Source organism: Talpa europaea (genome assembly GCF_964194135.1).
Source record: "Talpa europaea genome assembly, chromosome: 12".
In the NCBI taxonomy this organism is placed as follows: Eukaryota; Metazoa; Chordata; class Mammalia; order Eulipotyphla; family Talpidae; genus Talpa; species Talpa europaea.
Genome location: NC_140079.1, coordinates 30,452,467 through 30,465,095, shown reverse-complemented (window position 1 = coordinate 30,465,095; position 12,629 = coordinate 30,452,467). Strand labels below are relative to the sequence as shown.

At 43.1% G+C, this 12,629-nt stretch overlaps 1 protein-coding gene across 5 annotated transcripts in view; it reads right to left on the bottom strand.

Moving 5' to 3' along the window:
* NTM (neurotrimin) overlaps positions 1-12,629 on the bottom strand; it is a gene marked incomplete at its 3' end in the record, with an annotated part of 955,850 nt that overhangs the window by 117,756 nt on the left and 825,465 nt on the right. For all 5 annotated transcript variants that reach the window (XM_084248692.1, XM_084248691.1, XM_084248693.1 and 2 more), the window contains exon 4: positions 7,640-7,765. In XM_084248692.1, coding sequence (XP_084104818.1) covers positions 7,640-7,765 — 126 coding nt within the window. The remainder of the gene's footprint in view (positions 1-7,639; positions 7,766-12,629) is intronic.

Here is a 12,629-nt window from a genome sequence, read left to right as displayed (position 1 = left end):
TTGAGCGTGGCCTTAAAGTAAGAGCAGAACACCACCCACCACCCAAAATATGCAGGGCAATGCTCTAGGGAAGAAGAGACAGTGACTACAGAGGTGAGGATACCAAGTATGTTGTGAAAGTCAAGTTTATAGTATGACTTCGTTATGGGGAGGCAATCTGAGTCTGGGCCCAGATCACAGAATCTTTTAGAGGCCATGCCAGACAGCAGAAACAAAATTAATAAAGAAGCACATCCCAGGGAGGTTTAGCACTCAATGCTATCAGTCAGTGGGTAGGGGAAAGAATTTAAGTCCAGTTGGAACTGCTTTCAAAGACCATCTCTTTCAGATCCATTTCCATCTTCTATCAAGCTGCCGCCACTTATGGAAATGGAGTCATTATGGGGAGTTAGAGCCTCAGAGAAAGACCAGACACTCCACACAGCTCAGAACTGCCCAGTCTGAAGCCTGAAACAGAAGAACAAGAAGCTTACCTTCAGGAAACAGGTCCCAGGAGCAGACACACTGGCAATTTCCCAGGGTCACCCCTGAGACGAAGTAATAAAGGGAAGTCTCCTGTTCTTAACCACCTTTCCTGGCTTCTAACGCTATAGAGGAAGACAGGCAGGGGCAGGCAGCCCAGCCACTCCTCCAAAATTAGGAAAAAGACACAGAGTCCAAGCATTTCCTTCTCCTTCTGGTCCCTGTTTCCTCGGAACCTGTGTTACGTCTGGTTTTATAGCACAGAAGCCAGGTGGCCATGACTAGATAGTTAATTTAGTCATTGAGTTTCCCCTTGGTGGAAAAGATTTATAGCCTCTGTTGATTAATTACAGGGAAACCCAACCAAAATGAGATTCTAAGAGTTGACCAGTGTTGGCATACATAGAGAGCTTTTATAAATATATTTTTCTTTCCTTTTTTCTGGGGTCCTCTCCTGCTGGGTGGTTGCCATCTGTAGATGAGGTGATGCCTTTAGTCCCATTTTGTCCTCTCCCTGCCCATCCCCACCTCCTCTTTGCTGGAGAAGATTTTCTCATCTGCCATCCTAATGATCTTGGTGCCACATGGGGACCCCAATGCTGGTGCTGACAGGCTGCTCATTAGTGCCAGGGTGCTGCAGTCAGCGGACGGCGTGCCAGGGCTCTGCTGCTGACACCTTCTCACAGAGCTGTCACCGGAGTCATGGCGCCTGCCAGCTCTGGTTGAACTCAAGCTGTGATACCTCCAGTGCCAATTAGTGCTTCAGTGTCCTGCCTGGCTGGGGAGGAAGGTCTGTCAGTGCTGACAAATGGGAAAATAGGTGGGCATGTGGCATTGGGAGGGCAGCAGAGGAGGGGAGAGCCCAGGGCTTTGCAGGAGAAGAGCTTCCACCCAAGGGTCACTTTGTTCTCACCAACTGAAGCTTCTTGAAACACTGAGAAACAACAGCCAAGGCAACAAACTGCCCAATGGGCCTCCTCACTCACAAACTTGGCAGCCAGAAGAGGTTGTGCAGTCCTGCAGGCGAGAATGTGGAGGGCATGCAGAAGAGGGAAGAGAAGACCCCAGAGCAACGGCTTGGACTGGAACCCACTTGATACATGGCCCTGCTCCAATGCTCACCCCCAGAGTCTTCTGTGGCCCTGGGAAAAAACAATCAATCAAGTGCTCTTGTAACTTGATTTATATGGTTGGAGGGAGGGCAGTAGTTAAAATAATACTTTTTTGCAATGATTTCTTTCTTCGTAATTTTATTCCATAACCCATGAGGAAGAGAAAATGTTCATCTACAGTTGGGCTCACTCTCCTGGCAACATTCAGGACTGCTATAGGTAACTGCGGGGTGTAGGCTTGGGTAGGTTGGAAACAGGCAGGGACCAGAAGAATCAGGTGCCCCAGCAAGTGTTGTGCAGAGCATGCTGGGGAAACACACATGTACATCTGGACCGGGACTTTGGTTGGCAATGAAGTGGGGAGAAGGGAGTTGACCGAAGACCCACCTTCAAAGTTGTATGTGAGCCTTCTCGACATTTGCAAAAAAGAACTAGAAAGGGTGTCTCTCCTTCAAGATGAGTGGATCAAGAAGATGTGGTACAGATACACAATGGAATATTACTCAGCAATCAAAAAAGATAAACACATGCAGTTTGCAGCAACATGGATGGAGCTAGAAGGGATCATGCTCAGCGAAATAAGTCAGAATGAAAAAGAAAATACCGGATGGTCTCACTCATAGCAGGAATTTAGAAAACCTAAATAAGGGACCGGGAAAAAGACTAAGTAATACAAAGTAAAAATCAAAATCAACAAACAACTATAAACCAGAGACACACTTTTGTGGGGGGAAAGATGGGGAGAGGAAGGACTAGGGTCAAAATAAGGGGGCGGTACAATTGTGTGGGGAATATAACCATAATGAAAATGCATACATTGTGCAAAGATGAAAAATAATGTAAGACTTATACAAAATAAAATATTAAAACAACAACAACAAAAAGAAAAGTCCAGCCCTGTTACAGCAGGCCCCCCATTAGGGGTCTTCAGGAAAGACATCATTACCCTGTGAAGACCAGGAAAGATTCCTGCAGACTTGGCAGCAGAGTTTGGAGAGGAAACACATCAGGTCTCTATTGTAGCATGAAAGTGGAAGAAGTATCATCAAGGACCAGGGTGTACTCTTTGAACTGGGAGAACAAGCCTGCCCCTGTGGGGTATGGCAACTCCAAGTTTGTGTTCACAGAGTCAACAAATATCTTGTGAACACTTTCTAGTTGTTGGGCATTGTTCAGGGAGGTAAAGACTAAAAGGTAAGTGAGAGACTGGTCCTGGCCTCAAAGAACTTATGCATCAGAAATCCGGACACATCTCTGTGAACAGCTTACTGAACCTTCCTGAGCCTCCAACCAATATTTGGGTACAAGGCATTCTTTCAGTAGCCTCTGTAAGCCCTTTTATTTTCAGTGTTGTCTTTGATGTGGGAAGGTGGAGGCAGATGTGCCCTAAAGGGGAGCTCCACTGAGATGCTCAGTGATTCCTGATTTTCAATGTATAGTGAAATCTACACATCAGTGATCAGGCCCAAGCCTAAACCTGAGTTCACGCAGAGCTCCATGAATGTGTCTATCTAGGAATCCCAGCCTTTTCTCTAAAGCTCTTACAATCCAACGGAAACCAGAGATATATAAAAATAGGGTTTTGACGATACTTTTCTCTAAAGAGTAAGGCCCTGAAAAGCATCTTTCAGGATCCATTGAAAAAGGAAGTATTTTTGTTTACTTTGGGAAAATGCAGAAAAATAGAGAGCACTGAAGACATTCCTTAAGAGCTAGAAAGACTAGAGTTTAAGGGCTGTGCTACTGTGAACTCCTGGGTGCCCAGGTGAGGTTCAAAGACAAGGCAAGGTGGGGCTTCCCTGGTGGCACAGGGGTTAAGTGTCAGCACTATGAAGCAATCTGCAGCTACTGCAGCATAAGTTCGATCCCTGGCCAGAGAGGTGACTCATATGGTGCAGCAGACCTCTCCTGACTCGCCCGCTGCTCTCCTCAACAGTGTATTTCAGTCAACCCACCCGTTCGGCCCCCAACTTTGTCTCTGGTGAATCCCCTCACAGTCCCCCTGGCCTGTACTCCAGTTCTTGTATGCATAAATAAATAAACCTTTCAAAAAAGAGATTTAAAAAAAAGACAAGGTAAAGAGTCATGAATGTGAAATGTCTTTTTTAAAGGTATTTATTTATGCATACAAGAGCTGGGGTAGAGGCCAGAGGTGTGGGGGCTGAGAGGATTCACCAGAGACAGGGTGGGGAACAGAACAGGCAGATTGACCAAAGCACACTGCTGAGGGGAGAAATGGTCGAGCCAGGAGAGATCTGCTCGCCATGTATGTAGCTCCCTGGCCAGGAATCAAACTCATGCTGCAGTGGCTGCAGATAGCTTTATAGGTTGCATCCTAACCCCTTGTGCCACCAGGGAGGTCCCAAAATATGCCTTAAAGAAACTGCAGGCCCTCTGTGAATACGGGGGCTCCTGGAGCAGCGTGCTCGTACTTACAAGGATTTGGTGAGGGGTCAATAACATGTTCATGCAGGTGGAGGTGGCATTGCCATGTGAGAACAGTGAGTTATCTCTCCCCAAAAGACAAAGAGCCAAGCAGGGGCAAGAAACACCTACACATCTTGCAATAGGTGTGCAGAATAAAGGCAGGTGAGTTTACAAAGTGAGTGCACTTTCTTTTTGAACTCCTGGGACTTGATAAGTTCATGATAGAAAACTAACAATAATAGATGGAAACTACTTCCCAAAATCAATGGCAGTGCCAAGAGGTAGCTTGGGAGGCCTTTTCTCTCTCTCCTGATATGGACAACTGACATAGTCTCCATCTGATTTTAAGTGCTAGGTACACATTTTATTGGCAAAGCCCCCCTGCCCCTTTCCAACTAGATGGTCATGCCTAAGTGTCTGTTTATCAAAATGCACGAGTCACTTCTAAAGTGGTGGTTAATACTTCTTTATTCCTTTTCCATACAGATGATCAAAGCTGGACATACATATTCTAAAGAGGTTCATTGCAAGCAGCACCCTATGAGTCATGATGGCAGAAACTAGGATTTTTCAGCATTGTACAGACCATAGAGATGAGTCTGATGAGAGACGCATTGAAGTCATCAAGGCTGCCAAAGAGCCCCAATCAGGTCTCCATACAGGAACTTATTGGGGATGCGTGTAAGAATGGTCATGATGGGAACATGATCTACCTGCACATTATAGGACCAAAGGTCCTATTCCAGCTCTCTGCCTTTGGAAACTTTGCTAACAGATGCACACCTTTTCTTCAAGGCACCCACAGACCTGTTCCAATTTATTTAAAATAAGAGGGAGAGGGATCAGGACAGGGGTGGGAAGAGCATAAGGGATGATGGTGATGGTGCATAGGTGAATTGATGGGGGAAATTTCATGGGGAAATCATACATTGTACAAAAATGAAGGATGATGTAATCAATATATTAAAAAAATAAAAAAGCACCCTTTTGGAAATATTCCTGGGGCATGATGATGGGTTGACTGCTAAGGGTCTCCAGATTCAGTTCACATTTGGCAACCACCCAATGACATCTCTGATCTCCAAATAATCAGTCACATGGACAACGGTACGCCAGTGAGTCTCAAGGTGATTAGTCACAGCTTGGCATGTCTCATCAGTTTGAATCTGGGAGAGCTAATCTGGACCAGGGATCTGTAAAAGACTGTTCATCTAAATCACTCTGATCCACAGGTAGATTCTGATTGTCCTGCTGCTCTCCTCTTATCCATCTTCTGTTTCCATAGCAGCTAAAATCCCTGTAAAACAGAAGCATCTGGACCAAGCTCTGGTAAAGCCCCCTGGGGAAACGTGCCTGTGTGATGTCCATGAAAGGGGGAGGTGGGGCTAAAAAGAACCGATATAAACTTCAGCAAGATGAGCAGAAGAGGGGTGGCTCCAATGGTGGAGGGGAGACAAAAGGACTCAGAAGGAGAGGGAGAAAACGTGGGAAAAATGAAATTAAAGTCAAAACATTTAGGAGGCTGTGAGCAAAAGGGAGAGGAAAGAGCTAAAAGAGAAAACATAAAAGGCAGTACATAAAGAGATATATGGAAGAGAAGGATGGGGGGAAGAACCTGCAAAGGACAATAAGCTGAAGATTAGGACAGGGAGTGAGCACAGACCCTGACTAGAAGCCACAGTAGACCTGTAAGAGGGACGGGCAAGGTGCCTATTGACATGAGGCAAAGTGACTCTAACCAAGATGAATGTTCTGTGGATTCTAAAGGCACAGACCACCCTAGTGTCCATAGCATTGGGGGCACAGCATTCAGCAATGGTGATGAATATCGGGCACTGCAGACTTAGAAAGTCTGTCCATTTGGACTCTCCCTCCTTTGGATGTGCCCCGGGCCACGTTCCATCACTAATGAGCTCATGCACAGTTGAAGCCTCCTCCTAGATTTTGAGCCAGTCTCTGTGTAAGGTCATATCAAATTGAGAGATGGGCAGATGAGAATAGCTCTCTCTGATCCTTTGCTCACAGTAGTAGCTTCAGGAATGGTACACGGAACAGCTCCTAGGAACTCAGGCCAGACACATTAAAATTTTACGCCCACTCTGATAACCTCTATCAGGGCAAATTGTCAGATTTAGAGAGAGAATTTGGTAGTCAGAGTCATTTGTAGTCCCACATAGATTATTTTCCAAATGTCCAAATAGTGTACAGTGTGATGTGTCATCACATTTAGAGATGGAGGACAGTGTCCCTGTGTTGGACAGCTCACAGCTGCAGCCCTGCGTGGGCATGGTCTCATATGGGGATGGCTGCCTAGTCCAAGGTCACAGCCTTTCGTGGAAAGTTCAAATTCAGTGAGTGACTATCATGCTGGTACAAATGACCACCCTGTAGCATCAGTAGAGGACATATGGGGTGGTCATTTTAGCTTCAGAATGCCCCAGTGGCTCAGCTGAGATGTTCCACTGGATTGCAGAGTAACTCAACTTCGGCTGCCCAATCCTGTTGCCTTCCCTACTCTTCCAGATAGTTTGATCCTAAAAGAATATCGGATAAACTTCCTGTATGTTGACCACCCTCCTAGGGTTCCAAGTTGCAAGCAAATGACTACCAATATGGTCATTTAGAATCCTTAAACTTGCACTCCTCAGTAATACGCATACTTCATAACATGCATGCATATAATACTTACATAAATATATTTCTCATCAATCAGAAATAAGCAATGAGAGAAAGGATCTTTATTCATACCTCTGCTCAGCTGTTATCTTTTCAAAGTCCTTCCTTGACCAAACCTCTTGTCCTTCTGCCAATGAATCAATGAATACTGCTCCATTCTCATCCTTATCAGCACCTGTTACATTGTATATTGCCTTTTTTGTCATTTATCTTCAGAGAATGAGAGCAGAAGCTTCTCTGTGTTGGTTTATTACTATATCCCCAGTACTTAGACAAGTGCCTACACTATTGCAAAACACTCAATAGATATTTAAGAAGAAGTTAAATAATGTATTTGCCTAAAAGCTAGCATAATGATTAATGGTATCTTGCCTTAAATTCTAAAGGTTTAATGTTCCATCCATGAAAATCCATGTTCAGAATAACACTTGGTCTTGTCTACAAAACATCTAGACATTTACACATAGTCAATTTGCAATTTAATCACACACTGAGTTATGTTTGTTATCTAGGATTCATCAGAGCAAAACAGCAGCAAAACCACAAAACAACCAATTGATTCACAACCAGATATTTGGCAAAAATGGGGAAACACAGACTTGGAAATTTTCCTTTTAGGAATATGGCCGCTCAAAGCTCTCATCCATCATTCTGTGTTTGTGTTTTCCAGCTCTTAAAACAACCAGATGAGCAATGCCACCAAAACCGATTATTCTGTCATCAGACATGACAAGTCATGTTTGCTCAGAATATCCTGCCAGCATTTCACCCAGACACAACTTGGATTAATTTCTCAGGGCTGGAGAGAACCTCAAGTTTTCTGAAATAGTAGAGAATATCATCATGCTCTGCAGACTCATGAGCATTCTCTTACCAGGGTATGAATGTAGGACCCCATAGACGAAGACATGGCCAACAAATGAAACTCCTCTGGAAACAGCACACCAAGCTGCTGTTCTTACCTTTGGGGGAAATGTGTCTCCAGGTAACTGTGGGCTCTGGTCTACCCGTTGCTATGCAGGTGAGGCTGATATTGTTCCCTTCATTAATGGAGATATCTGAAGAAATCTCTACAATTTTGGGAGACACTGTGAAGACAAAACAAGCAGAAGGAAAAATGAAATAAAAATCCTGCTGAAACATTTCTTTGTTGTCTTAAAATGGTAGTTGGCAGAATAGCCCAGCCACTGAAATATGTAGACTGATTAAATGATGAGAAATTAGAAGAATTACCTTCAACGTGAAAGCAATAGCTTACCTTGAACTTAGCTTCTATTTCCTCCTACAGAAAAGTCAGGGTGTCTCAAGGGACTGGATTCTACTGCAATACTGTAAAACTATTCTCCTAGCCTCCATCCTCTTCCTATCTCCACTCTCACCCCCACCCACCTCCGACACACATCCACAAGTCATCCCCCACACTGCATTCAGAGTCATCTTTATATAACGCAGTCTGATCTGGTTACATTTCTGCTAAACACTTCCTATTGCTCCCTATTGCCTCCCTGATAATATCCAAGCTCCTCAGCCCAGAACACCAGGCTGTACAGAACCAAGCACCAACCTGTTTTCATTAAGATTCCAGTGATGCAACCTCTACTTACCTCCTTATCATCCTTGACATATTATGTCCTTTCTGTAAAGCACTCTCATTTGCCCTAGAAGGTCCAAGTCAAATTCTCCTTGAGCAGCCTTCCCTGCCCTTAGTCCTTGCTGCTCTCCTGCCCAACTCAGCTTATCCTGTTCTTATCTTTGTTCCCAAAGTACAACACACACCTGCTGGGGAGTTAAGCGAACATCAGTTAGCCATGACACATTTGGTCTCCTTATTTCTCTGTCCCCTAAATCACTCCTCCCAAAGGAGGGAGGATTTCAATCCCATTGGTAAGTTTGGGTGCACTGCCTTCAGTCCTTCATTTGGGAATCAGATTTCCCGAGGAAGTATATAGTCTGTTGTGTTCCTCCCAAGCATGTTTCACAGGGCAGCATTCTACAGAGATGGGGGCACCTTGTAGCACAGCCAACAGGTGCCTGCATGCACCTGTCTCATTTTAGGGTTCAGAATAAGAGGCTCATTGTCTGCACACCTCTAAGCCTAAATGTTCACTATCACCTTTACCACTACTGAATGTGGTATTTGGTTCTCAAATGATTATTCACTTGTTTCATCTTCTAACTGGCTTGTAAAGTAAGAGTGTCCTTTATTGTGCACCCAAACTCCAATTCTTGGCACTTATCACTCTATGTTATGATTATTTGCTTAGCATCTCTCATCTGTTAGCCCATGAGCCTTCTGATGGCTTGAGTCATGATTAATGTTCATAATGAAACCTCACAATATTTATAGGACGGACTTTAATGGTTATTCAGAAAAGAAATCACCTTCCCAAACTGCTAAATGTTTGTAACAACTTCAGAGTTGTATCATTAATACATATAATTTCAGCCCAACTGACACCAGTTTCAGCACATTAGTTTATCCCAAATTAAGTGACTCCTCCAGTCAGCTCTCTTAGGATGTTTTGTTCTGGCTTCTTTCCTTGAATGAACAATCCTCAGAATCACCACAGTGTGGTCCCCCCTGATGGTGCAAGGGGTTAAATCTCAGCACTGTGAAGCTACCCACAGCCAATGCAGCACAAGTTTCATTCCAGGCCAAGGAGCTAACCCACATGGTGCCGCAGACCTCTCCTGTCTTTCCTGCTGCTCCCTTCAGCAGTGTATTTCAGTCAATCCACCTATTCTGCTCCCCACTCTGTCACTGGTGAATCCTCTTACCACCCGCCTGCACCTCTGGCTTACACCCCAGCTCTGGTATGCAATAAACAAATAAATCTTTAAGAAAAAATAATCACCACAATATGCAATTCCAGACCACACAATTCACCCAGTAAACAATGCCATCTGGACAGCTCAAATTCCAGACAACTTGTACATTGACATTATTCCCTGTCCCAAGGCCAGAATGAAACCCCACACACAGCAATCATATTGGTTGGAAATCTCAGTGTTGGTCTTTCTTTTACTCGGTGTATTAATCATTCACTGCTGACTATGCTGGATTTTCTCCTTCATGAGGAGTATCTTACAGATATCTTTGCTTCATCTTCATTTTTGCTCCTACTTCTCTCATATTGTCTTCCATACCTTTTCTACAACAACTCCTCCCAACTGGGAACACGCATTGGTAAGCATGCATTGCACTTTTGTTTCCTTGCCTCCATGCCCTTCCTGCTGATGGTGGTTATTGAGACTCCTCTCTTCAACGATCTATAACTATTGGAATTGTTCAAGGTCTGGCTGAGCTACTACCCATCCTATCAGGCCATCCAGATGATCTATAATTGGCTGTGACCTCTCCTTTTGGAGGATCCCAGAGCCTCCTTCAAGAGAAATAAAATAAATTCTCTCATGTTGCATTTGTTCTTAATTAAATAGCTATTTATTAAGTAGTTGCTTTTAAAATAAATTCTTTTATGCTACATTTGTCTCATATTTCTTCTATGTAATAAATTATCTGAGTATAAGATAGTGAGCAAAAGTCTTACTCATCTTTTTTTTATTTTCTGCTGTCTTGAGTAGAATGTCTTGCATAAAGTAAGCACCAATTAATCATTTTTAGAGTTAAATTCACATTGAGCTTCAGATAAAGAGGCAATGTGTGTGTGTGTGCATATGAATATGTATATACATTTGCACAAATATTTACCTGACCTCTTACAGGTATTTGGTAGAACAGAAATAAGGAGGGCCAACATGGTGAGGATTGGGGAATGACCATTGTCTCTTTGATACCAGACTTCTAAGACATAACATTGCAAATTTATGATTATATCCTTTTCAAAGATAGACCAAATCATATCAGAAAGATAATTGGTCAGTTAGTGATCAAACACTAGATATGTTGACTGTCTAAAAGGTCCGATTAATATCTACCTTCTCTTCCTTCTTGAATCATTTAATCTTGACTTATTTTATTCATAAAGTTTTAACTGGAACATTCACATCTTGTCCTCCAAGCCACTCCTTTGCCTGGCCCCTGCTCCTACCCATTCTTGGCACCCACACAGCTTTGCTTGCTTCCTGGAGGACAGGCTGCCTGCACAATGACTGTGCTGGCCTTGCAGACACTGCTTCAACTGTGTAGGTAAGTAATTTATTGATCTGTAAAGCACTCCAAGATGCTCTGCAAGGGATTATGTCACACCAACGCCATGCAATAAAATAAAAAATGATGGACTTTGTGAACACAGGGTGATTTAGGGTTTGTAGTTGGAAGTGTACTTAAAGTATATTTTAAGTGGAAATCAGGCTGGGTAATGAATTACTCTTGCTTTGGAAGGGCTTACTAGGAGTTCATTTTCCTGGCTTCTTACATGATAGCTAATCTGCTAATCATACACTAGAGAACAATGGACAGTCCCCAAGTAGAATAGAAGGTGATTTGGGCCAGAACTGTCAGAACAGTACGTATATTAAATGAGACAATCACACCTCATGCTTGGAAGAATCATCTAGAATTGTCTCCCTACCAGTTGGAAAGTGTCCAAGTCATGCAGTAGAAGTTGGAGAAATGCTTGCTGTCCTTTCAACTCTGCCTAAAAGTGCAGCTGGAAGATAGCAAAATGTCCCTGAAAGAATTTGAAAGGCAGACCATTTATCACATAGAGCTGACATGGTTTGACCAAAAGGTGCAGCACCAATTACTAGAACTAAATTGGCATCATGCCTGAGATGCTAGGGGACTAGAATTATCATTTTCTAGGAGGCAACTTCTAGCACATTGTCTGTAGTTAAAATTAAATTGAATGGATAAGTGTGTGCTGTTGTCTTAGCTAAACCATGTTCACCAGGAAGCTTTGGCCACCTGAGATAGAGCTACTTATATTTTTATATGTTTCCATGGATACTTTCTCCCTTTTAACTCTTCTCACTCACTTAGATTGTTAGAAATATACTATGATTGTTTAGTTTGTTTTATTTTTTTGTTCATCAACATTCATTTATCATTTCCACATACTAGCTTTGTGCTTAGCACTGAGAAGAAAACACTAAAAACAAAAAAGGGACACAATTCTTGTCCTCAAGGAGTGTACAATTTAGAGATGTAAAAACAGATCTAGAAGTGTTAATGCATCGTAAAAAGGAGGAATAAATACAGTGTTAAGGGAATACAAAGGATAGATGCTTTAGCCAGCCTGGAGCTGTATATCATGGAAGGTTTCTGCACTATCAGACACCTAAACTAAGTCCTAAATGATAAGTAAAAGCTAATAGTTCTGGGGAGGCGAAGAGGACAGACTTACTAGAAAAGGAAAATATAAAATATAAAAGTACTATTAAGAAAGTACTATTAAGACTTTTTGTGGCCAAGAGTAATCATTAATAGAAGGGTAGCTTTGGGCCTTCCCGGTTGCGCAGTGGTTGAGCGCTGGGTTGCGAAGCTGCCCGCAGCCTCTGCAGTGCCAGTTCAATCCCCAGCTGCTCCCCAGCCACCGGAGGAAGGTCCCGCATGGTGCGCAGACCTCTCCTGCCGCCTACTGCTCCCCTCAGCAGTGTACTTCGGTCCTTCTGCCTGCTCTGCTCCCCACTCTGGCTCTGGTGAATTCTCTCACCCTCCTGTGCTTCTGACTGTACCCAGTGCTTGTATAAATAAATAAATAAATAAATAAATAAATAAATAAATAAATCTTAAAAAAATAGAAGGGTAGCTTCTAATGGAGATGGGCTAAAAGTCATTCAACAAACATTTAGCAAACACCTGTTATATATACAACTGTGTATTAGGTAGATGAATGACACACAGAAATAGTCAAATTTTGTTGGGCTTCCATGAACTTACAGTCTGTTTGGGGAAACAGTGTATACAACTATGCCAGGAAGTTGAAGCATAAGGCAAAATTTGGCACAAAATTGCATGTGATTGAATGTTAGGTGAATGTTGCAAATATT